At 48.9% G+C, this 25711-nt stretch overlaps 1 protein-coding gene across 11 annotated transcripts in view; it reads right to left on the bottom strand.

Moving 5' to 3' along the window:
• ROBO3 (roundabout guidance receptor 3) overlaps positions 1 to 25711 on the bottom strand; it is a 267565-nt gene that overhangs the window by 170134 nt on the left and 71720 nt on the right. The window contains exon 1 of one of the 11 annotated variants that reach the window (XM_077305041.1): positions 16226 to 16770. The exons of 9 other annotated variants lie outside the window; for them this stretch is intronic. In XM_077305041.1, coding sequence (XP_077161156.1) covers positions 16226 to 16298 — 73 coding nt within the window. In that variant the 5' untranslated portion in view covers positions 16299 to 16770. Of the gene's footprint in view, positions 1 to 16225; positions 16771 to 25711 lie in introns of those variants that run through there. One more of the 11 variants, XM_077305047.1, reaches the window with a different exon arrangement.

Below are 25711 nucleotides of genomic sequence, written 5' to 3'. Positions count from 1 at the left end.
AGATTTTTTTGGAAGGATCACAGTCAAAGCTCTTTTGCCCACCCTGTGGATGGGAAGGTGTGCATATTTCTGCACATCCAGCCCAGACTGGCACCACTTCCCTTGCTTCAGCTCCTCCCTCCCATTTGCCCTGGTCAATACATGGTCAATGGAAGGAGAGCAACTGACCCGAAATTTTCTCATAAACTCCATGGCAGAGTGGGATTTGCACTGGACCTCATCAGTTCAACACTCTAAACATTACATGGTGTTTGTTCTCAGATTGACAAGTGATAGCCAAAGACCTTGCATACAGATGGAAACCCTGACACAATACTTTTCAACAAACCATCATCTAAAATTCCCCTCCTGCAAGCTGTGGGAAGCTAAAACATACCATTGCCTCCAGGTTTTAAAAAGACGCTACTCCCAACTCAGATAAAAATACTAAAGGAACTAAAAGTGGGGCAAGGGACAGGAAGGGAGAGCATGTTCAAAATCTCTCAGAATGAAAAGGGACTATATCAGCAGAGACAAAAATCAATGGTTGCCAAACACAAGGCGGCAGATTTAGGTCAAACATTAGCAGAAACACCCTAGCTATGGATATGGCAAATTCCCCATTCACAGACATTTCCATTAAAAAGTGAAAATTATACAGATAATTTATATGAAGGCACTGTGGGCTTATTCAGACCCAGATATATTCACCATGGAAGGAATCATTTGTAAGTGATTCCACAGGTTGGCTAGCAGAACTCCCACTCTCTGGGAAAGAAGATACCCTCAAGAGCAAGGGGATACCTTTCTCACAGAAGCCCCCAAGCTTTCAGATTGTTGTACGCTCTCAGATCTAGCTGCCTTTTGGCGGAACATAAAACCAGCATCCGTAGCGCACCGTACCTTTCTTTCAGTTGGTTCGCCACCATGCCCCTAAGTGGGAAAAGATCACCTAACCACAGTTATTCATGTTTTAGACTATTTAGACTGCTGTCAGGTCTTTTATGTGGCACTACCTTTAAAAAGCACTCAGATACATCCACTGGTTCAAAGTACCGCAGTGAGGCTATTATCAGTATTTAGTCAATTGATATGCCACCCCTTTCCTCTTAAATCAAGGTGCCCAAGACAGCTGACAATCTAAGAAGCTATAAAATATCCATCGTAAAAACATTACAAAATCAGTACATCTCACAAATCCAACTCAAGGCATCCTAGGGAACATCCACCACTGTCAATTTCAGTCAATCATTGGAAGGCCTTTCAGGTCAGAAAAGGTCTATATTTTTTCCCCCAGAAGGCCTGAAAAGATAATGCTAGATTCACTTCTAGCATTAGATGTGGGGGGGGGGGAGTCCCACAGTTTAGGGACAGCCAGTATACAACACCTGCCACACACCCCTGCCAATCTCCTCTCAAACAGCACATGGAAGCCCTTGTTCACAGATCTTAAAGCTCAGGCAGACGGATAAGGCAGTTCTTTACCAACTTCGGTTTTACAGAGCAAAACTGGCATCTAGAATTGGGATGATTATGATTATGATTATAATATTTGGATTTCTAGCCCGCCAGTCCCAATGGCTCGTGGCAGGTTACAACATATATAAAACCCCCAATAAAATACCCCAATAAAATTCCCCTAAATCCAAGACTACAACAATTCCCAAGATGTTCAGAAGCGGCGGACTGAATATAGCTAAGCTCGCCCGCTGTCCACCAAGGAAGTCAAGGTTATTGACCAATAACCCACCTAAGATTAAGCCAGGGGGGTCCAGTTCTTCCCTAGCACGCCGGCCTCAACCATAGACCTGGCGGAAGAACTCTGTCTTACAGGCCCTGCGGAATGCCAAAAGCTCCCACAGGGCCTGTAGCTCTTCTGGGAGCTCATTCCACCAGGTAGGGCCCTGACCAACAAATTCAAATCCGCAGAGCGTAAAACCCTGCAGTAGGCATATGTGGGTCCCAGAGGCAAGCTATGAACCTGTGCTGGTGGGAAAGCACCGATTTATATCTTTGAGAGGCACCTCATATAAAGTACATTGCAACAATTCAGATCAGAGCAGGAATGCTGTGAAGTTTGCCGTGAATGAGTTTGCCAGCCAAAGTTATCATCTTCTATGGGGGCTAAATTAGTCCATTGGCATGGTCAACCTTACAAAGAGGCTGTCAACTGAACAGTAGCTTTTTTGGGTGACTAGCCGTACTATTTTCTTGCTCTCTGTGTATAATTAAGAAGCAGACCTTGAGTCCCAGAGAACCACGACGTTCAGGATCCAATGAAGAGAGAGTGTGGAGTGGAGACCTGGAGGAGAGCATGTCATTAAGGGGTGTGTACTTTTGTTTGCTTCCCAACACAATGCCACCACCTTTTTAGAAACCCTCCATGTATTTGCATAGTGCAGGGGAAGGGGAAGCCATTGCTTGTTTTAGTGGGAAAGGGAGAAGGGGGGGGGGAAGAACAGTGTCTTTAACCAGTGTTGAAAATGTTCCTGATCAATGCCAACAATCAGAATTGCCCACGCTTCAAATGTCATTAAAAAGAGGGGGGGGGGTGCGCGCACACGTGAGTGCTGGAGGGGAGCAAGTGGGGGGAAGGATTACCCTGTGCAGACCTGAAATGGAAGATGGTTGCAGAAGAGTAGGGATATCCAACACTGAAATGGAACCAAAAATAGATGAATATCTTTGTGAGAGTAGGTTTCCAGTGCAGAAATGGAGCTCAAACTGGAAGCATTCCAGTAATGAGTAAGTGCAGGCAGAAATCTTTCTACTACTAAAATGTACACACCTCCTCCCTGGAATACATTCATACTGCAAAGCAATGGGGGCTGTCCAATGCTAAAATGGGAGTACAAAATTAGGAAGAAATTCATAAGCAAGACACTTGAGGGAGAATCTTTCCTTGGCAGCAAGAGTGCCAATGTGGGGAGAAATTCACTTGGCTTTCCACCACAGAAATGGAATCCCAACATGGAGAAGAAAATCCTCATTGTTAAGGCAGCCTTACAACTCCATGCTCCTTGTAGCTGTTAGGAGCGTTGACTTCTAACCTGGTGAGCCGAGTTTGATTACCCGCTCCTCCTCCACAGGCAGCCAGCTGGGCAACCTTGGGCTAGCTGCAGCACTGATAAAGCTGTTTTGACAGAGCAGCAATATCAGCCTCACCTCCCTCACAGGGTGTCTGTTGTGGGGAGAGGAAAGGGTAGGCGATTGTAAGCTGCTTTGAGACTCCTTCTGGTAGAGAAAAGCAGCCTATAAGAACCAACTATTCTTCGGTCAAACATGTACTGCATGAGTACTGATGTTCTAGATGCACAAACTCCAAACAAATACCTCAACGACCACTCATCAGATTAATCAACCAATCTGAGGGATATTCATGTCTGGTGATGACGATGTGAGCCACACCTGCAGGAGTTCAGGTATCCCAAATCTGGATATTACTGATCCACATGTGGCAGTAACCAGGCCAGCCAGCTTCTCTGCAGATGGCAAGCCAGCCACAGCTAGAAGAACACCCAAACCAAGTTCTGCCAGCTCTCTCCAAGGCCAATGAGGCATCTAGGAGAACCCCGAACTCAATGCACTACCAGCCTCACTACTTGCCCACAGCAACTGTGTCCTGTTTGGGTGAGCCGAGAATGACTGTAATTAACGCATGTCAACAATATCGAAAAGGCTTCTTGGCTCCCAGCATGTTTTCAAGTTAAATGCAAAGTGTTGACTCTACAAAATAACAAATGACGGAACGGTCTCATCTCTTCCTAAATGAGTCTGTCCATTGAGATAACCTTGGGAAAATCTGTTCCGGAGGGCTTTACTTCAGAGATTATATAGATGGAGAGTGAGTGATAAGAAAGGCCTTCTCAAATGTGCTACTCCAGCTAAGGTTGCCATAGGAGAGAAATGTCCTGTCCCTTTAATAGAGACGTGTGTGTGTGTGAAGTGCTGTCAAGTCGCTGCTGGCTTGCAACCCCAGCAAGGGACTTTCAAGGCAGATGAGAAGCAGAGGTTCTTTGCCATTGCCTTCCACTGCAGAGTCTTCCAAATTCTGACCCTGCTTAGCTTCCGAGATCTGACCATGCTGCCTTCCCTCCCAAGAGACTTAATCACATGTTATTTGTCTCCATGAAAAGCTTCATATGCTGAGTTCAACACATTAAGCCACTGTTCAAAGGACAGGGTGTCTTTCTACAGGTCTGCCGGCAAGCCAAACTCCTTGAAACATTCTCTGTACAGAAATGTCCCCATTGCTCAGATTGTACTTCCCTCTGTGCCAGGTTTTTAAAAAGCCCCAAAATTATTCTCCTGTATCCGTCTCAGTTTTCTCTTTCTTCTCCTACTACTGCATTACAGTTTGTTCATTAGCACAGCTGCCTTAGTGGCTGTTGTTAAATTGTCTTACTGATTTCTCTGACGGTTCTTTGTCTTGCATTAAATTTTTATTGCGATGAACTGTCTTATTCCGAGGCTTATGGGGCAATTTACTCGCAAAGGCAAGGAAATAAATCCATTAAAATCAATCCATCAAGTATGGAAAATGTAACTGTTCAACATACTCAGATATTTACTGTTCGTTAAGCATTAAAAAGAATGATCTGGCAACAGAGTGTGCGCTCCATAACCACTGATTTAATTTCTTTTCCATACTTCCAAAGACATTCATGTGGCAGTCCTAAGTCCTTGAAACCAAGACTCAGCAGGCAGAAGACACAGCTCTGAGGACTAGGCAGAAGCAGAAGTCAATGCTTCTAATATTTATTCAAGGACAGGTCAATCCAGAAGTCTCACTGTCTGCCAATTGCAAAGGATCATGCTACACAGGAGTGATTCCCAGCACAGCACCTGAAAAACATCTTATTGTTTGTCGATGTCTTCCTTGGCAGCTGATCAATCTGAAGGGTCTTATAGAGAATGATGGAGCCCCTCTGAGTCACCGTGTGCCAGATGACTAACTAGCAAACTACTGAGATAGTCCTGGACTGGGACATCACAACAACACACCTTCAGCTCAGCCACAGACAAGAAAGACTTTCTTATGTCTGCAGGTTTCCTGTCTCTGCATAGGGACACTGGACTTCCTTGGTGGTCTACCATCCAAGTTCTACCCAGAACCGAACGTGCTCAGCTTCCACACTCTGAAAAGATCGGGCTAACTTGGGCAGTCTAGCTCAGCATGCTTCCCTTGATGCCACTCTTCAAAACTCCACAAATGTACCATGCCAGAGTTGGCTACTCTAAACATACACAGAAAGTGTATACACAGAAAGACCCCCTTAACATCCATCCATTATCAACCCTTTCTCCAAGAAATTCAGGATGGGCCTACTTTGTCCTCCTCTCTTCCATTTCAACCCCATGACAACCCTGCAAAAGAGGACAGGCTGAGAGAGAGTGACTACCCAAGGACATCCAGCTAGGTTCACTTCATAGTGGCCATTTGAACTTGAGGTCTCCATAGTGCCTGTCTGACAACTGAATCCAGCCTGTCCATGGACGCCTACCACAGCAGTCTCAAGGAGTGAAAAAGCTTGGCGTTCTGGTTTGCTCCGGCTTCTCCAAGCCCTGCAGGGCAGGGAGGGTGAGACATCTTTCAAAAGGTGCTTCCCTCAGTAAGCTTGTCTTCAGACTTTCTGGAACGACTTGCCAACCACAATCCACGTGATGCTCCTGTAACACCACAACATGACTTCCTGAGTACTATGCCCTGGAGCAACGCTGCTTAGACAAGACAAGGAGTTTCCCTTCCCAGAGAGAATAAGGAGTGATGACAGATTGACTGGGCCTCCTTTCCATAATTCGTGGAATTAGGGCCACATTGTCCTGAACAAAAGAGAGGGGCAGAACTCAGAAAACACTATAGGTCTTTTGTCCTGGAGGAAGCAAAACGGGATTCATTTCAGAGGACATAAATCATAATCCATTCGGAGCTCCACAGACTAACCAGGGGTAGTCAAACTGTGGTCCTCCAGATGTCCATGGACTACAATTCCCAGGAGCCCCTGCCAGCATTCGCTGGCAGGGGCTCCTGGGAATTGTAGTCCATGGACATCTGGAGGGCCGCAGTTTGACTACCCCAAACACTCTCCAAAATTACTAGTTTTATAACCCTTCTCAGCACATGAAGCATTTTTCAGCCCTTATCTTACTGATCTTGACAACAATGCTAAAGCAAGCTTCTGTGATGAACCGTCTTAAAGCTACCTTCCTTGGTTGAGCAGGGATTTGAAACTTTGGCCACCTGCCTGGGAACAGTCTGTAGTTGAAGGTAGTTACCATTCTTCAACCCTTGTCATCTTCTCACGGCAGGTGAAAACAAATGCTTACTGTGTGGCTAGGGGTTGCCAACCGGCCTGGAGAAAAATGTCCTGTCCATTAGATAGAGGTTTCATGGGTGAAAATAGGCTGCCATAGCTTTTTAGGGCATGGATGTAAGTTAACAGGACCTGGCAAATACTCATTGAGCCTCTATTAAAGAGCACACTCTCTTCCCCCTGGCCAGTTAGCAACCCTATGTTTTGTCACCCTTTTAAAACCTTACACCCTGCAGCTTCAGCCACAATGAATCCAGTGTTTATGACAGACGTCCCCAAAATAGTGCCTAGGGCACCCACCAATACCTTTCCATCAGCTGTTTTTAGAAAGTGGGTGGGGGCCAGGCAAGGTTGCCCCGTTAGGGTCCTGATAGGCCACAGCTCCTGACACCACAACACAACACTCTTCACTGTGGCAGCAATTCTGTGGCAGGCTCTACCTGCTACAGGAGCTGTTCCGTGGCAGCCATTTTGTGGCTGTGTGAAAATTCCAAAGGCGCCCGCAGGCTCACAAAAGGTTGGGGACGCCTGTTTTATGGTATGCTTTACCCTCCTCTTACCGCATTCATCTTTCTTAAAACTATATATTCCACATGCCTGGAGTTACGATCCTTGGGGTCCCGCCCTACGGCAGGCTATCCTATGGAAGACCTCAACCAGATATTACCACATGAGAACCGTGGTTAGCAATGGCGGCCCCAGCAGCAGAGCTATGGGTTTTTTTAGTACCGTACCGCCATCTTGATGTTGTTTTAATATTGTTAGATTGTTTTAATTGTGGTTGGGGATATTTAATTGTTGATACACCTGGATTCTCCCCTTACTGTTTTTAGTGTGAGCTGCCTTGAGTCGGCAGTTGCCAGGAGTGGTGGGGTATAAATGTAAAGGTCGGTAGGTAGGTGGATGGATGGATGGATGGATGGATGGATGGATGGATGGATGGATGGATGGATGGATAGATGGATAGATGGATAGATGGATAGATGGATAGATGGATAGATGGATAGATGGATAGATGGATAGATGGATAGATGGATAGATGGATAGATAGATAGATAGATAGATAGATAGATAGATAGAATCCACATGGTTCAGGATATATGATGTGTGATACTTTTTTCTTTTGCGCTGTCTATCTAGTTTTGCAATCCTGGTCCTAGCTGATGAAATAAAGAAATTAGATAGATGCACAGGGGGAACTGGTTCTTTCTGGACTCCAGCCACAGACTGTCAGCTCCAGAAAACAAACAAAAATTTAACAGCATAGGATGTGGTTGCCTTGGCAGCCAGTCACTTTGAGAGATGTGGGCCTCGGTCTGCCACCCCTATGTACTTCATACGGCCGCCCTCCGGCAAAACTAGATGCTGGCCAGGATGCCTCGAAAGAGCAGGCTCCGGGGGCGGAATTCTCACCAAAGAGGAAGGGAGGCCCCCCAAAAGATAACATGAAACCACCGTGATCCATCTGCCAGAATCCAGATTTGTACAATTCCAAGGACAAACCAAGAGCCAGACGTATGTGCTGAGTCCATTTAACAGGGTGTGTAAAAGCTGCTGATTAAAACAAAATTTAAAAACATGAAATGCAATTTTTTCAAACATTTCTATTCTGTGGAGTCCACCTTTTAAAACAACTAAGTAAACCAGGCCCACTCTGAATTCCACTCCTAATCCCGTTCACACCAGTAGAATGTACAGTGGGACAATCACTCTGTATCTGACTGCCTGTTTTCTTCACACTAAAATAAAATAAGGCGAGGCTGAATGTGAACTGCTGTTAGAAAAAAAATACAATCCCTACAACTGAACTGTTATCTGAGCATTTACAGAGGAAGGGGACCCTTCATTCAGGACTAGGGTGCCCCCTTCTAGCCTGTTCCTGAAGTTCTTTTGCAATAAAGCAGTTACTTGGATGTCCCCCATTTAATGTCCTGAAGGGCTGAAGTGTTCTCGTACAGGTTTCCCAGTTTTGTGAGAAATGCTGTCTGTCCATGAGGCTGGGAGTTTGATCCCAGCAGCCTGCTCAAGATTGACTCAGCCTTCCATCCTCCCAAGGTCAGTAAAATGAGCACCCAGCTTCCTGGGGGGTAAAATGGTAATGACTGGGGAAGGCACTGGCAAGGCCACCCTGTATTGAGTCTGCCATGAAAACACTGAATGGCATCACCCCAAGGGTCAGACATGACTCGATGCTTGCACAGGGGATACCTTTACCTTTAAATGTCAGATTTGTGTCCCATATAGCCTTTGGCATAGGGTTTGACTTGTCTGCCCTGCATAGAAAACTGAAGGGCACTGCCGGTGTTTAATGGCATAGGCAATATGTATAACCTGGACACAAATCTGAGGTTGGCCACTACTTAAAAGTCATGGTTGATGACTTCTGTTTCAATATATCTGAAGAAGAATGCATGCACATGAAAGCTTATACCTTGAACAAAACTTTGTTGGTCTTGAAAGTGCCCCTGGATTCAAACTTTGTTCTCATGCTTCAGACCAACAGTGCCAGTTTGGTGTAGTGGTTAAGAGTGCGGACTTCTGATCTGCTTTGATTCCCCACTCCCCCACATGCAGCCAGCTGGGTGACCTTGGGCTCGCCACAGCACTGATAAAGCTGTTCTGACCAAGCAGGAATATCAGAGCTCTCTCAGCCTCACCCACAGGGTGTCTGTTGTGGGGAGAAGAAAGGGAAGGCGAATGTAAGCTGCTTTGAGACTCCTTCGGGTACAGAAAAGCAGCATATAAGACCCAACTCTTCTTCTTCTTCTTCTTCTACCCACTGGAACGAATACAGGGGGAATTGAGGCATGACTCCGAATTGAGGCATGACACCAGCAGGTCTATTCAAAGTGGCAATGGCTCTCCGGGTCCCAGGCAGAGTCTTTCACGTCACCTCCTGCCTGGTCCTTCTATCTGGAGATGTTGAGGACTGAACCTGGGACCTTCTGCATGCCAAGCAGACGTTCTATCACTCAGCCATGGGCCCTCCTCCTGCTCACAGCACCATTTCCCCACCAGTAGTACAAATAAGCCAAACACCCCCAAGTTTTGAAGCTGCCTCTTGACAGGAATCTGTGCCTGTGGCTCTCACTGAACTAAAAGACGCTTCCTGCCTCAACAGGCCCTATAAGGATCACGGCAGCCACCCGGGATGACGCAACCCACCGCATCAGCCAGCCCGGCAACTGTCGAGGAATCCGCCGGTGCCATTTCCTTCCTCCTCCTCACCTCCCACTAACATCATCTGCCACCGTATGAAAATCGGAAAGCCTGAGGCGCCTGCCAAGCCAGCAACGTTACAGCTCGGAGCGAGGGGGCTCAGCCAAGCACCGCCTGGCCTCGATTAATGAGGCAGCCTTTGAAGGGAGGAAGGAAGTGCTCAAATATTTGGAGAATACAAATTGATAGTCGCAAAAAAGGTTGAGCCGACCAAGAGCACCGGAGGGGGGCACGGGAAACGCAGGTAAGAACGGAGTCCAGAAGAACAGATGGCAAATGTTTTTGTAGGGCACCTCCAACCATCTATTTCTCTGGAAGGCCTAGGCTGCCAAGTCAAAGGGCCCTGGGCCAGATTCCCCATATCCTACTATTTCAAAGCAGATGTCCTGCAAGCCCCTGCTGGCTCTCCCCGTCCGACAATCCAGACCTTTGCCGTTTCTCCTTTTAAGAAGTGTCTTCCCTAGCTCTGGCCCTCCCTTTTCAGTGTTGGGTTAGAACAGCCTTTCTCAACTTTTTTACCATGAGAACCCCCTGAAACACTCTACAGCAGTGGTAGTCAAACTGCGGCCCTCCAGATGTCCATGGACTACAATTCCCATGAGCCCCCTGCCGGCAGGGGGCTCATGGGAATTGTAGTCCATGGACATCTGGAGGGCCGCAGTTTGACTACCCGTGCTCTACAGGCTTCGAGAAACTCCAGAAATGGCCCAATTGTGGGAAGCAGAGCTGTGGACACGCCCACCTGGGGCCCCTCCCCTTCCCACCCCCTCTAAGCCCATCATTGGCCATCTGGGGGGGAGGTCAACATGACCATTCACCTGATGAATATTTAACTAATTTTAAAAATAATTAACTCCCACCCATTGGGGAAATACTTCCAGGACCGTCAAGGTTTCATGAAACCCTGGTTGAGAAAGCCTGGGTTAGAGGGTTGGACCCAACCTGAGCTCAAATGCATATTCAGCCATGAAGCCCCTGAGGTGACTTGTGCCAATCACTCTCACCTACCTCACAGGGTCGTTGTGAGGGTTACAGGTAGAAGAAGACTCGTGTATACCACTCTGAGCTCCTTGGAGGAGCAGCAGAATAAAAATATACTCCAGGGTCAATAAGTTGCCAGCCCAAGGTGCCCTGACTGGGTGCCGAGGACAGCCTCCCAAATCTACATCTACTGCCTGCTTTTACACAAAGGCATCTATGAAACATGCAACAGGTAAAAGTCATATAACCTGTGACTGGGCTCAGCCCTTCAGAGAACAACAGTGCCCCCAATTATCACTGATTTGTAAGCTTTATTGAAGCTAACTGTGCAGCAATCCTAAGCATCACATTATGCATGATGGCAGAGACACAGCCAACACAGGAACGCAAGCACTGGATCAGAGTAACTGCCTCTCTATGCATCTTGGTTTAAACAGCAGCCAGCCAGATCTTTCCAGAAGCCACACTCAAAGGCAGCAGACTTTCCTCTCCATACATCCTCAGCGCCAGATGTTTACAGGTATACTGCCACTATATATGGAGGCTCCATTTCAGGTATCCAAATTAGGAAATAAATCCATGGCAAAGGTGGAACTTTATCCAGGACAGCAAAGCACAGCAGTGGAACAGCCCCTGCCAGAAACTCAGCTCCGAAAGATGGAGAGCTGTCCTGTTTTTCATCCCCTTTTGATCCAAGTCTCATTCCTGCTCCTGCAGTAATAGCTCTGAAGTGTCAAAGGCTCACAAACGGAAGAGGCTAGCAAGCTCCCCAGACTTTTTCAATCTGCAGGCACCTGGGGGTGGAGGTAGCAACACTGCAAAATGGTTGCCACAGAGCCCAGCTCAAGTTAGAGACAAACCCCAAATGGGATCCCAAGAGGCAGAGCCAAACACTAAAGCTCCCTCCCTGCTTTCGAAAAGTAACACAGAAAGCAAGGAAATGAAGAACAGTCTGAGCAGAGTGAGGGAGAGACTGAAGGATAAAAACAAGCCACAGAAAGCCCAGAAGGAGGGAAGAGGGAAAGGGGAGGAAGAAAAAGAAGGAAAGTCTGAAGGAGGGACGTTCAGCTGTCCTGATCTCCCAGGGTGGAAAACCCTTCATTTGAATGTTGTCAGCTCTGCCAGGCAATGGACACGCCTATATACTGAAGAAGTCTGGCAGGCACCAGGAGAAGGACCAGAGATCACTTGAGGGACATCTGCTATAGAGTCACCATCAGAAATTTAGATTTTTACTCTGCCCTGGATTATTTCAGCATCAGGCTTTTCATGGCATCCGAAATCCAGTTGCAGGAGGATGGGGGGAAAGGAAGGGCTGCAAAAGTATTTGGAAACAATGTGTGTGTGTGGGGGGGGGGGAATCGATTGCCTTAGTGGAGGTTGCATACTGTAAATCCACACTCCTGTCAAAAATTAAGAACTTGCCGCTCCCCAAGCTAAACCTAACATTTTACACCAACATATGATCTCCAACCATGCTGAACCTGATCTTTTTAACGCCACTTGGGAACAAGATAATGAGGCAGGCGACACTGGGAAGAACTAAATTTAGGAACCATGCATATTTTTAAAAGTTTTCCTGAAAGCTCAGTGATAACTCTTCGCCTCCCAAGCCTTCGGATGGAAGCAAGGCCCCTCCGTCTTCCTCCAGCATCCTTTCTTGCATTACGGCACAAAGGCATAGTATTTGACATCTCTGCCCATGGCTACAGAGGTTCCAAGGCCTGCCACAGGTGAAGAGCCAGGCTCCCAGGCCGAGGGATGCGGCCACGTTCTGCAGGGCCCTTGCCTGTGCCAATTAAGAGCATGCTGCAAGCATCGCTGGGCCTTTGGTCTCTTCCCTCTCCCTTTAGCATTAAAGAAAGCCTCAGAAATTTGTGCGAAAGTACAACAAAAGGAAAGAAGATTAGCGCTTTTCAAAGGACCCGGTCTCATTATCTGGGGAGGGGAGGCCGCCATTAGGACTTAATTTAAACCAGAAATCAGCTCCAAAACCTTTTTTTTTTAAACAAGCCCAGTGCTCAGTTGTGGTATACAATGAATTTAACATTCCTACCAATCTGAAGGAAACACACCTTTGTAAGAGGGTGGGCTGCAGAACAAAGGGTAAGGTGAAGGCTTTGCACACGGGAGATTCCCGCTTCAATCCCTGGTGTCCTTAATTTTGAAAAGGACCCCAGGTAGAAGGCACTGGAGAAAGACCTTTGCACATTAGAACATACGTTCCTGAGCAAGCTGACCCAACAGACTGGTTAGGTATAAGGCAGTTTAATATGATCCATCATTATAGAAAAGCTTTCCTTCGGTTCCCTTTTTGACCTCAGAATGACCCCCTTGAGTTAAGTTAGGCTGAGAAGTCATGACCAGCCCCATACCAACCTGAGAACTTCTGGGAGGATCCCAGCCCATATCTCAACTCTGCCTCCCACCATACTGGAGGAATGAAACACCACACTGACCTTGGAGGGCCTGCAAACATACAATTCAGACTTGGTTGCCCCTGTGATTTAAGAGCCTCTTGTGGCGCAGAGTGGTAAGGCAGCGACATGCTGTCTAAAGCTCTGACCATGAGGCTGGGAGTTCAATCCCAGCAGCCGGCTCAAGGTTGACTCAGCCTTCCATCCTTCCGAGGTCGGTAAAATGAGTACCCAGCTTGCTGGGGGGTAAAACGGTAATGACTGGGGAAGGCACTGGCAAACCACCCCGTATTGAGTCTGCCATGAAAACTCTGAAGGGCGTCACCCCAAGGGTCAGACATGACCCGGTGCTTGCACAGAGGATACCTTTACCTTTTAGCTGGTTATCGATACTTGCTCTCACACTTGGCTTGCCCCCATAAGATTCCAAAAAGGCGGATTAAGTGTTCATCCCTCCTCCTCCAGGTAGAGCCTGGGGGTCTCCCAGAACTCCTCCTGCCGTCCAGACTACAGATACCCTGGAGAAAATGGACACTTTGACTGGTGGACTTCACAGCCTCAAGTCCCTACTGAATTTCTTCTGCTCCACAACTCTGTGCCATTCCCAAGCACCACTCCTAAATTTCCAGGAGTTTCCTAAGCCCAGAGTTGGTAGGCCTAGTCTCGCCCTACTTTTCTGCTTGCGTACTGTCCTCCACAGAACAGCTTTTCATTAAAAAACATATATATCAGCACTGGGAATCAGCTAACATGCATTAGTTAATGTGCCCGTGGGCCTTTGGTGGCAGACTCAGACTTTGCTCTGTATAAAGCATGAAGCAGTCTCTCAATAATCACTTTTCCTCCGTGGCTGTCTAAGATTAGCACTCTCCGTCCAAATGGGAAGGTGTGGTTTCCCAGCAGAGCAACCCGTGGCATCTACATTTGGTTTCAGAATTTAACCACCATCAGCAGAATCGGGTGAAACAAGCTATTAGCATGCTCACGACACATCTTGTGCTGACCAGGTTCTTTAGCTGTGCCCTAAGACCACAGCCATGGCATTTGGGGCTCTGAATCATGCACTGCCCTTCAACGGTGGCTGGAAAACCCAACATGTACTGATCGCAGGGCCCACTTGGTGTACTCTCTGCATGCAGGTGTCAACCGATGGGCACATGCGCACGCACCAGCATCGATCCTAAGCAGTGTATTCTTCCAGATCCCGTAGCCAGCGCCTGCTCTCAGCTGGAAAGCAACACGCTGAACAAGACACCCAAATCACGCCCCAACCATTTCAAATGTGCCTCCACCAAGCTGGCATTCTTCTTCCGCAGCCAGCACTGTTCAGTTCAAAGCATTCCTTTGATGCCGAATGGTTGCTAGCCAGGGCAGTCACCAGGAGGCATCAACAATCACGGAGAGCCCAGAGTACACGCAAACCAGGGTTGTGATGCCCCTTCTGCAGATATACAGGCTCTGACACGACCTCTTCCCTAGAGGTATATTCCAGGGGTAGTCAAACTGTGGCCCTCCGGATGTCCATGAACTACAATGCCCATGAGCCCCTGCCAGCAATGCCCATGAGTCCCTGCCAGTAGGCTCATGGGCATTGTAGTCCATGGACATCCGGAGGGCCACAGTTTGACTACCCCTGCTATGCACATGCTCCATTTCCCCCGGCAGGAACGTTCGAGTAACAGGGCCATAAAACAAAAACTCATTCCAATTCCAGGAGTTTCCCCAGCTTTTTATTTCCTTTCAACACAACGTTGTCATTTCAACTCAGAAACACTCAGCTTGCCACATGAACACCCAAATCCCTGAGTTTGGGGACGACGGCAACCAGATTTGGGAATCCAGAAATGCAACTGAGCCCCCTTGCAAAAAACTAAACATCAGATCCTTCCCCTTCGAGTGTAGCCCTTGATTCCAAACACCCCCCTTTCTGACCCCAATGTCTTAAGACTCCAGAGGGGCTTTTTCTCCCAGCCTCGGGGAGGCCTCTGGAACGGCAGCCTTCCCAAATTTCAGATTTGGGGGCTCTCATCACAACAATCCTTTCGGCTCTCGCAGCCCCACCGCTCCCACTCCTCTGACATCCTTCCTTTCCAAAGCATGTCTTGATGCCTCCTCTAGCGGCCAGATTTTGAGCGAGTTGCAGAACGGCAGATCCCCGTCTCCTCCTAAAAGGCTGCTAAAAGCATTTGGAGAAGCCCGTTGAGGAGATACAGACCAGACAATTCACCACTGTGTCTCCAGCCCCCAAAAAGGGAGGGGGGGGAAAGATAGAGACAAGCCCAAAAGGGGCACAGGCAAACTGTATGATGAATGCAAGGCCTGGGGGTCTGAAGCCTTCAATTGTCAGGGACCGGAAAGGTCAGACAGTCACTCGGCAGCTGACAGCCCGTCCTCCGAAGCGGCCCTCAGCCCAGCCGCATCCCCCATGCATGGCTCCTTTTATCGCTCTTGCGCCCATCTGTTCCCACAATGGGGAGTGCAAACCAGGAGAGCCCCTGGGTTGGACTGGAACTCGGCCGGCCAACCCAACACCCCTCCTTTCTGGCGGCTGCAAAAGGGGGAAGGAGGGGGGGGGGCACGGTGACAGCTGTACGGTGGGACCTCCAAGTAATTGCGATCAGGACCCCGGTGGGCTCCACTTCCCATCGAGAAGAGCGTGGCCGTCGCACACGTGCGCACGCGGGAAAGCGGCAGACGGCTGCAGCATGGACCACGCACACGCAGGGAAACAGGGACGGGACAATCGACGGGGCAGGGATAGACAGCGGGTGGATCCGGTCCCAGGACGGTGCCCTGCGCCGGCTCTTTGCACAAAGCTTCCCGGGTGGAGTGGGGGGAGCACGGGGGGTGGGTGGGTGGGTGGAGGAGAACGCCCCTGGCTCCTTTCCATCCTTGGGGACGGCACCAGCAGCCACGTCGACCGGTCTCGCCTCCGGACACGGCGCAGAAGCCGCCTTGGCTCCCCCCGGCCCGGGAACCCGCCCGCAGCAGTGGGAACAGCGATCCGCCCGCAGCCCCCACCCCCACCAGGGTCTCCCCCCGCTAGCCTCGCGTTGGTCCAAGCGCCACGCTCGAGTCCCCCGGGCGGCTTGCAAGACCCTGCCCCAAGCCGCTCAAACCCGGGGCCGAAAGGGCCCAGCCGCCGAGCCCGAGGGTCCGGGCGGCCGCGACATCCTTCCCATCCCGGGCTCCCGAAGCGAAACGTCCCCGCGGGCTGGAAAGCGAGTCGGAGCGCGGTGGCGTCTGCGGGGCGAGCCTGGCGGGGGGCCCGCCGCGTGGGGAGAGCGAGAGGGAGAGGGAGAGCGCGCCTCTTACCCGCGGCGGGGGCCACGAAGGCCGGCAAGCACCACAGGAAGCTCCGGAGCCAGGGCGGGAGCCGCGGCCGCATGGCTCAGCTCCTCCGGGGACGCATCCAGCAGCCACGTTCAGCAGCAGGAACGGCAGCAGCGCTCGCGCTCGCGCGGCTCCCAGCAGGGGGGCGGATCGGCTCCCGGGACCTGCCCCCAGCCGCGGGGAGGGGAAGGGGAAGGGGAGGCGGCGCTCGGGGGACGGACGGAGGGAGGGGCGCAAGCCGGGGCCGCCGCCAGCTGGGCACTTCAACTCCGCGCTGCGTTGCGGCCGGCCGCCCTCTGCGAGCGAGCAAGCCAAGCACCGCGCCGCTGGTGGGGATGCTCCTGGCGCCGGAGCCGCAGAGGCTGCGCTTAGCTCGGCGCGGTCCCCCTGGCGATGCTCCTGCTGCCGCTGCCGCTGCCGCTGCTGCCGCCACGCCGGGAACTTGCTGCAACTCCGCTGCCCCGGCCCATTGTCAGGCTGCGGCGCGGAGCCCGCCTCCCCCCGCGCGGCCGCATAAAGAGACACCGAGCGGGCGAGGCGGGGGGACGCGGGCGAAGGGGCGCAGCGGGCGGATCGAGGGCCCGCCCCCCTCCTCCCCGGGCAAGGCTCCCGCAGGCGCCCGAGAACCCCCGCCTAGGCGCGGCAGGGAGGCATCGGGACGGTGTTCCCAGCGCGAGGGAGGGCGCGGGGCCGCGAGACACCGGCAAGGGAGGGTTCACACGTGCCGCTTGGCCTCCCGGGGCGCCCGCGCGTGGGGAAACCCAGCATGCGGGAGGTTTGGCAAGATCGAAGCACGTGCGCTGCTTTTTGCACACACCCCCCCCCCCCAAAATCTTTTACTTATATATATATTTGCAGTTTTTCGTGCAGGCATTTGAGGGTCGTAAATGTTTTATTTAACGTGGGGGCTTAATTCTCTCTGCAAGCCGATCAAAGGAGGCGACTGACAAGAGTGAAAGAAGGAAATGCAGGTGATAAGACGAGCACTCTTCTGTCCTGCTTTTGCTGCCTTCCTTCCCCAAGAGGTGGAAACCCGAGTTGCACAAAGGTGCTTTCCTGGGCTGCCAAATCCTGTGGCAGGGAAAGAGCTGCCTGATTTGCTGCTGGCTAATGAATGACCCTAGCTACCCCTGTGCAAAAGCAATGCATGCAGTCAAAAGACTATTAGTTCAAAGAGTTGCAGTCTGCCCATCAACCAAAAACTGGGGCAGTGAATACACCTGATTTTACAGGAGCGATGACCTGCCCAAGAGGAACCTGGATAGGTGTAATACTGGCAAGGAGAAGAGCTGGTTCTTATATGCTGCTATTCTCTACCAGGAGTCTCAAAGCCGCTTACAATCACCTTCCCTTTCCTCTCCCCACAACAGATGCCCTGTGAGGTGGGTGAGGTTGAGAGAGCCCTGATATTACTGCTCAATCAAGGTCACCCAGCTGGCTACATGTGGAGGAGTGGGGATTCAAACCCTGCTCAGATTAGAAGTCCGTGCTCCTAACTACTGTGCCAACCTGGCTTGGTGAGCATGGTCAACAGCCGCTGCACTGCAAAGTCACTACTGACTGCTGGTGACCCTTCAAGGCGGTTTCAAGACAAAATATTATTATTATTATTATTATTATTATTATTATTATTATTATTATTATTATTATTATTATTATATTTATACCCCGCCTCCCCCCGAAGGCTCGAGGCGGCTTACATAAACCCGTCCCCTAAAACCATAAAATGACAATAAAAATATGACAAAAAAAATATGAGCCTCCGCATAGCAACTCTGGTATTTGGTGGTAGGAATTGTGCACTGGGCATTGCAGATTCCAACAAATACTAGTCCCCTGGTGGGTTCTGGTGATCCCCCAGTTTTATAGCTTGTATCCAGGCAACAGAGATCAGTTCCCCTGAAGAAAATGGCAGCTTTGGAGGGTGGACTCTTTAGCATTATACTCCATTGAGGTCCCTCCCTGCCCCAAATCCCACCCACTCCCACCTCTACCCCCAAAGTCTCCAGGTCTTTCCCGACCCGGAGCTGGCAGCCTGTTTGGTGGTGTCCCATTCAAGTGTCCAATCGTGCTTAGCTATGGTCATTTTAAACTGCAGACAAACAATGCAAACTAGTGGGGTGTTTGACTCGAGAGAACAAGGCATTGAGAGGGAGTTAGCTTTTCAGACATATCTGCAAAATCTGGAATATTCCTCTTAAAGATGGATGAGTTCTACTCTGTGCTATGATCCTTTCTCACTTCCAGAGGTAGTGCCTTCAGTATGAGTCCTGTGACTTTTACCAGCTGTGCAAAAGTCAAATTCAACAGGTGCTTTTCTACCTTTGTAGAAAACTCACCTGCTGAATGTTTTGTCTATTGGAACGTTCTTATAAGGACTTAGGACAGCAACCTTCAATACTCTCTCATTTAAAAGCCTCAGTTCTGGGGTGGGACCAGTGTTGAGTCAGGGTCTACCTGCACTGAATACATCTCCCCTGGGAATCACAGGCTGCTGATGCAAGAATTCCATTCCCGGACCAAAATTGAATACAGTATTGATCACTGCTATGGATCAAAAGCCCTTTCTCCCTATAGTAGGACATGAAGAAGGCCTAACTCATCTGTTTTCAGTCTGACTTTAGGTAGCATGTGTACAGAAGGGTCAACCATCACATTACTTGGAAAGTCAGGTAATTACAATTGGATCTGGTGCGTTTCTTTAAAATAAAAAGACCTGCCATGAAAAGGAGGGAAAGCAGAAAGGTTTGGATCAAGTCCAAGATGTTGGAGAGTTAAACTCTTCTCTGATGCCTGCCTGCCCCCTCTCCCCATAAATCTATCACTCCCTACAGCTACTATGACCTCTTGTGGGTACCTGCACTGTACCTATCCTCCTGAGCTCGGCTCCAGAAACCTAACTGTGACACAACAGTGGCTCTCAGATGCCGGAACCCTTTCTGCAAACCACTTTGAAAATCAGGAAGCTCTTTGCAAATATTTGACCTCAATTTACTTCCCTGTGGTTTCAAATCACTGCTTCTTTTTTTTTGTCTTAAAAATCAAAGTGTGTGGGGGGAGGTGGTGCATTTGCATATGGAACCTAATTGTCCTGCTGGTTGGCAAACCCAGGCAGGGGGAAAAAGGTCTTGCGGAGGCCTAATGAACTATGAGTGTCATCTGCTAGCTCCTGCCTCCCCTCATTAAAGGCAGCACCAGGCCCCGCCCCCATTGCCACCCAGGTAATTAAAAAGCACTGGCAGCTGCCTTCTCCTGCAGTCACACTTGACATTTGCATATCAATAAACAAAGTCCCTTTTTTTAATAGTTATGATGAATGCGGAGGTGCCATGCCAGGGAGACTGCTCAAATACAGAATGTGGAAAGCTGGGCTGGCAGCTCCGGAGACCTGTTTCTCCCAAGTCACAAATGACATTTAAGCCTGATTTGGGGAGGGAAGGATCCTGGACGAAAAGAACCAAAAGGAATGAGGCTAACGCATTTGATTTCTCGATATCTTGCATTCTTTTAAAATTTAATCAATTTGATTTTGTGTGCTGTGCGGGTGCAGGGAGAGGCGTCCCTGTAAGATGATCTCTGACTCGTAAAAGCTTATGCTGGAATAAATTTTTACAGTCCGCAAGGTGCCACTGGACTCCTGTTTTATTCTGCTGCCAGAGGGTAGCACAGTCACTACCCCTCTGGAAAAAGCTATACAAAGCAATCTGCATTTCTGAAGCCTCTAGTTCAGCACTAAACAATGTTCACTCTAAAGCAGGGGTAGTCAACCTGTGGCCCTCCAGATGTTCATGGACTACAATTCCCATGAACCCCTGCCAGCATTTGCTGGCAGGGGCTCATGGGAATTGTAGTCCATGAACATCTGGAGGGCCACAGGTTGACTACCCCTGCTCTAAAGAATACTTACTACCACCCATAAGGAGAAACTTGTAAGAACATAAGAGAAACCATGTTTGATCAGGCAAGTGGTTCACAGGTCCAAAAATGTACCACACAGTGGCCAAAAACCAGGAGCCATCAGGTGGTCCACCAGTGGGGCCAGAACTCCAGAAACCCTCCCACTCTTGTCCTCCAAGCACCAAGAATACAGAGCATTGCTGCCCCAGGCATAGTGTTCCATCTATACCTTGTGGATGATAGCTGCTGATGGACCTATACCCCACATGTTTACCTAACACATGCCCTTGCCAGACTGTGCCACTTCACAGCACACGTAGTAAGCTTCGTGTCTGAATGCTTGTTAGTATGTCACTGCATACTAATAAAAACCAAAAAGCTTTCACATTCTCTAGGCCAAGATTTCTCTGGGAATTACAACTGATCTCCAGAGGACAGACTCTCCCCCCCCCCTGGGGGGGGGGAAATTACACTTTTGGAGGGAGTATCCATGGAGAGGGTTCCAACATGACTTCCCCTACCTGCATTTTGAAGTGGTGCAGTCCAGCAAGGACAGCATCGCGGTTCTACAGCATATGTATCTCTGATCTTCCAGCCTCGAGGGTGCTGATTCTGAATGTTCAGAACTGGAAGCCAGCCTTGCAGAAGTTGCTGGTTTGTAAGGCATAAATGGCTGGCTCATTTCTGAGTTTTACCCTTTCTCTCTGCTCCTGCCACTCCCTTTCTAACCCATCATAATACCAGGAGGTCTGGCACCATACCTTGGAAAACAAAGATCAAGCCTTTTGTCTTCCAGATTATGACAGTTTACCTGCCCGAGGCATCCAGTCTCCTGTCTAGGAACCTCCATCCTCTCTTCTGTCCCGAGAGGCACCACTCACACAACACAAGCCCTAACCTGTGTTCAGCTGAGGTCAGCACTTGCGCAGATACCATCTCTCCAGAGGGGCGGGGAGAAGATTGCTGCCCGAGATTAATCCTCTTTTAACCTGCGCTATCACTTTTTAAACATGTCATCGCTGCTCGCCTGACCTTTCACCCTCAGGAAAAGCCCAGCAGGCTTTGCCCTCTCCTCAGCCAAGTGATGTATTGGTCTTTGATGTACTTTTCTGCAACAGGATCTAAAGCAGACTTAGATGGTTACCCGGTGAGAAACACTCATCACCTCGGCTTTCGGTGGCTCATCTAATGATAAGAGTAACGGTTTCTGCGCCCAAGTGCTTCCCCTCCCTCCTTTCCTCTCTCTCTAAAAAAAAAAGAAAGAGAAAGACGCTGCAGAGTGATGGAAAGGAACAGAATAGCTGCTGATGAACGGAGGCCGAGATGAAATCTGTTGCAGTGTCGACAGACTGGAATATAAAAACGGAGCTGACATTCGTCAACTAAAGAAATCAGACAGATTATTCACCCATTCTTCTTCCTCTGCCGCCGAGTCGCAGGCCGGGAGCTGCTTCGGGGGAGCAGCCGGCTAGCTTTTCTTCTGCGCGGGACTAAAATAAATCAAGACGGAAACGGCCCTTTATGTATAAAGGTTCTCCGGCAGAAGGTTTTGGCCAAATAATTAAGTATCCGGCAATGGATGAAAACTCGCCCAGAATTAATGTTCATCAGTTAAGCCGAGACGAAAAGTGATAAAAATGCAAATCTGTTACTAAATTAACAGCGCCACCAGCCTCCAGGTATAAGGAGGAGTGATCTGGGCATTAAATCTAGGTGGCTGGCTTACTGCAGGCCCACATGAATGAAAATAAGGGCCTTGGACTGAGGAAATGCCAACTCTAAGGAGATGAAAGTTATAATACAATTACATTGTAATTGACCTTGGCGGGCAATGAGTAGGAGTGGGGAGGGAATGGCCCATGGGAGAGCATTGATATTTTTCAGGGAATGGCGGGAGGAGCGTGAAGGCCTTTCCCTCTGATCAGACCAGGGGTAGTCAAATTGCGGCCCTCCAGATGTCCATGGACTACAATTCCCAGGAGCCCTTGCCAGCATTCGCCAGCGAATGCTGGCAAGGGCTCCTGGGAATTGTAGTCCATGGACATCTGGAGGGCCGCAGTTTGACAACCCCTGGATCAGACCATTCCTCTGTCATGGGAAACTATCAGTGCGTGAATCAGCTACATGGCTCACCAGCTGTCAAACAACCAACAGTATCTGACAAAGTAGGCATGCACATGAAAGCTCATACCTTGACCAGAACCTGGTTGGTCTTGAAGATGCCACCGAACCCAGGCTTTATTCTGCTGCTTCAGACCAACATGGTGACCCACCCGAATCTATCGCCGTCGAGTTAGAAGAAGAGTTGGTTTTATACCCCGCTTTTGTCTACCAGAAGGAGACTCAAAGCGGCTTACAAATTCCCTTCCTCTCTCCACAACAGGCATCCTGTGAGGTAGGTGGGGTTGAGAAACCCTGATATTACTACTTGGGCAGAACAGCTTTATCAGTGCTCTGGTGAGCCCAAGGTCTCCCAGCTGGCTGCATGTGGAGGAGGAGGGGAGAATCCAACCCGGTGCGCCAGATTAGAAGTCGGTGCTCCTAACCACTACACCAAGCTGGGTCCTTGAGGACTGTAAAAATCAAGCTTCCAGGTGTGGGCTGGAGTTTTCCAAAATGACAACTGTCTCCCAAAGTACAGAGATCAGTTCCCATGGAGGGAAAGGCAGCTTTGCAGAAAGGACTCAGTGGCATGACACCCTGATGAGTTCCCCTGCCTTCCCCAAACATTTACCTTCCCAGGTTCCACCCTCAACAGGTGTTTTCCGACGCAAAGCTGACGACCTAACCATGACTGTTTTGTGATAATTTTAGTATTAACGGATATCCGTTGCATTTAGAATTCACTGGATGAATAATTCTCAGTGTATTTTTTGTGCACAGGGCTCAACTACCCTTGCTTTTGGGATTTTTTGAGTTGATTGTAGGTTTCCTCCTCCTTTTTTTGGCCTCCTTCTCTTCAACACCGTGTCCATTTCCAATTCTGCTTGTAGAAAACTAGTGTGTTTATACTTTCAAATTTCATAAATATGCCAAACAGTACAATTTTATATGCAAAGTTATAAATGATGCATTTTATGTTGGTAAAGCGGTGAAATTAGTTTAATCCCCCTTAGAAAGTATCTATTTATTTATTCAGAGCACTTATTAACTCTGGTTCAACCAACAAAGCAGGTCCCCAGGGTGGCTTGAAACATACTATAAAAAAACAAATAACTCAAATACCATAAAAATTAGAAGTTCTAAAATATCCAGGGGCAAAATTACTGTCACTACATATATTACATATATTTCAGTTCCCTCCTTTCCTGTGGCTTCAGAATTTCTGGGAGTTTTACGTCTCTGGGGAAGCATGCCTCACACCAGAGCTTACTACTGGGACTTGTTTTTAATGCCATACACACCCAACCTTGGAACAAATCATGTAATAATAAACAGAGCTTCTAAGCATGTGCAGAGTGCATTTCCCTAGCCACTGAATGGTTGGCAGGGTAAATAAGTCATAGATATGCACACTCTGTAGTTTAGGATAAAGGAGATAAAAGGATTTATTTATGGAACGACATTCTGTGACAGTGGACAGAGGAGTGATAGGAACAGGCGTCTGCTCTACAGGGCTACCTAAGAAGAGAGAGAGAGAAGCTTCCGAGAAGAAGCAGGATATTGCCCTAAGAGTAGCAATCTAGGGACAGACAAGAAAGCTCGCTTGTCCAAGAAGGACTGAACCCACAGCAATCCTGGTTTCAGAAATTAAGCACCAAGTCAGGGGTGAATCAGAGGCCAGCATCCCAGGTCCCGTCTCAAAATACGTTTCGCTGGCAAAGTGATAACTCTCATGTTTACTTGCATACGTAAATGTAGAGGCTGAATAAGTAATGCACACAGCTGGGAGCTACGTTAATGCTGCTTTGAGGGAAAACAGTACAGAAAAGGAATATAATGACCCATGCAGAGATTCAGATGTATTTATTCACAGAAAACCATTATTGTTTGCTGGCAGAGTTTAAAAGGGGAAGGGACTGTCATCCCGACCCTAGAGACTGCAGTCCAATAAGCTTCCCCGACATAATGCCGACCTCAGATGCAGGCACGGAAAACGGGGCCAAATCGAAGAACGGGAGAGCCATAAACTGAACTGCACCCCCAGGGCTGAGTATGTAAACAGCAAGAAATCAATTTCCAGGCAAAAACATGCCAGAGAACAAGCTTACCTCCTGCTGATCTCAGATAGGCATAAAACGGCAATGCTTGCTAAGAGCAAGAAAGGGTCTCTCTGCGTATGTTCAGAGGCTCTGTAGCTTTGACATAGGATTCAGCTCTCAAAAGTGACTCAGGGTTCAGCTGAAAGTCCTCCAATAAAACCATGCCTCATCCAATTTTTTTCTATACCGGGCATCTTCCTTGCCACTACAAAATCACCCAATAAAAACAGCCCCACCAACACCGCCCCGAGCATCCCATTTCTCCCTCTTCTCAAATGCTGAAATTCAGGGGTCTCAAGGAAGTTGACAGACAGCAGGTTCTAGTGATAACAGACAGCATGCCTTCACACAGTGCCTGATCAACCAAGCATTGCTTCTGGCTTGTGGCCAAATAGAAATGGGAAGTGTAAAATCAGGACCGTGTGATATAGATCAGGGGTAGTCAACCTGTGGTCCTCCAGATGTTCATGGGCTACAATTCCCATGAGCCCCTGCCAGCGTTTGCTGGCAGGGGCTCCTGGGAATTGTAGTCCACGGACATCTGGAGGACCACAGGTTGACTACCCCTGATATAGATTCCTGGGATTGGTTCTCTCATGGGCTCACAGCAACCATGGAAGGGAAGTGGTTTCACTGGGAATATATGACAGGAAAAGTTAGCGCTTCCCCCTCTTGCCGATCCCCCAATCAAAATCCTTCGTCCCCCAAAGCAACTAGCACTGGCAATGCTTTTTATTTTATCTAACGACTTGACTCCCGCTTTCCTTCCTGAAGAGACTCAACAGGATGCAACGGAAGAAAGAAAAATACAATCTGTTGCAGCTGGCACACTGTTCCGCAGGGCCTGCAAGATATATATATATATAGAGAGAGAGGTGTCCAGATGGGGTAGGGGTTACAATGTTGGACCCAGGTTCTAACCCCAATCTGCTATGGAAACTTCCTGGGTGACCACCCACATTCACACTCAACCTAATCTACCTTACAGGATTCTTGTGAGGATAAAAACGGAGGGCAGGAGAACTGCTTATAAGCTGCTCTGGGGAGGAAGGCCTGGTATGAATGAAATAAGTAAACAGTGCTCCTAGGTTTTTATCCGGGGGAAAGACACCTGTGTTAACGGCAACTAACAAGTGTTAAGTGTACAAAAACCTGCCTGCTGAAAGCTCCAGCCAGACTCTGTCCTCCAGGTGGGGTTTCTGAATCGTAACATTGGTCTTTATTACCACTTTCAAACTCTTTTGATTCTGCATATCTGGTTCATTTCAAGCCAATTAAAGACACTTGTGGGAACAAGCATCAAGTGATTTTCTAAATTCCTCACTTAGCTGTCAAGGGAAATTTCAGCCTCATCACTCATCGTCAGTCA

Source organism: Paroedura picta, chromosome 12 (assembly GCF_049243985.1).
Source record: "Paroedura picta isolate Pp20150507F chromosome 12, Ppicta_v3.0, whole genome shotgun sequence".
NCBI classification, from domain to species: domain Eukaryota; kingdom Metazoa; phylum Chordata; class Lepidosauria; order Squamata; family Gekkonidae; genus Paroedura; species Paroedura picta.
Note: the sequence above shows the minus strand (reverse complement) of the source record. Positions and strands in the feature narration are given on the sequence as shown.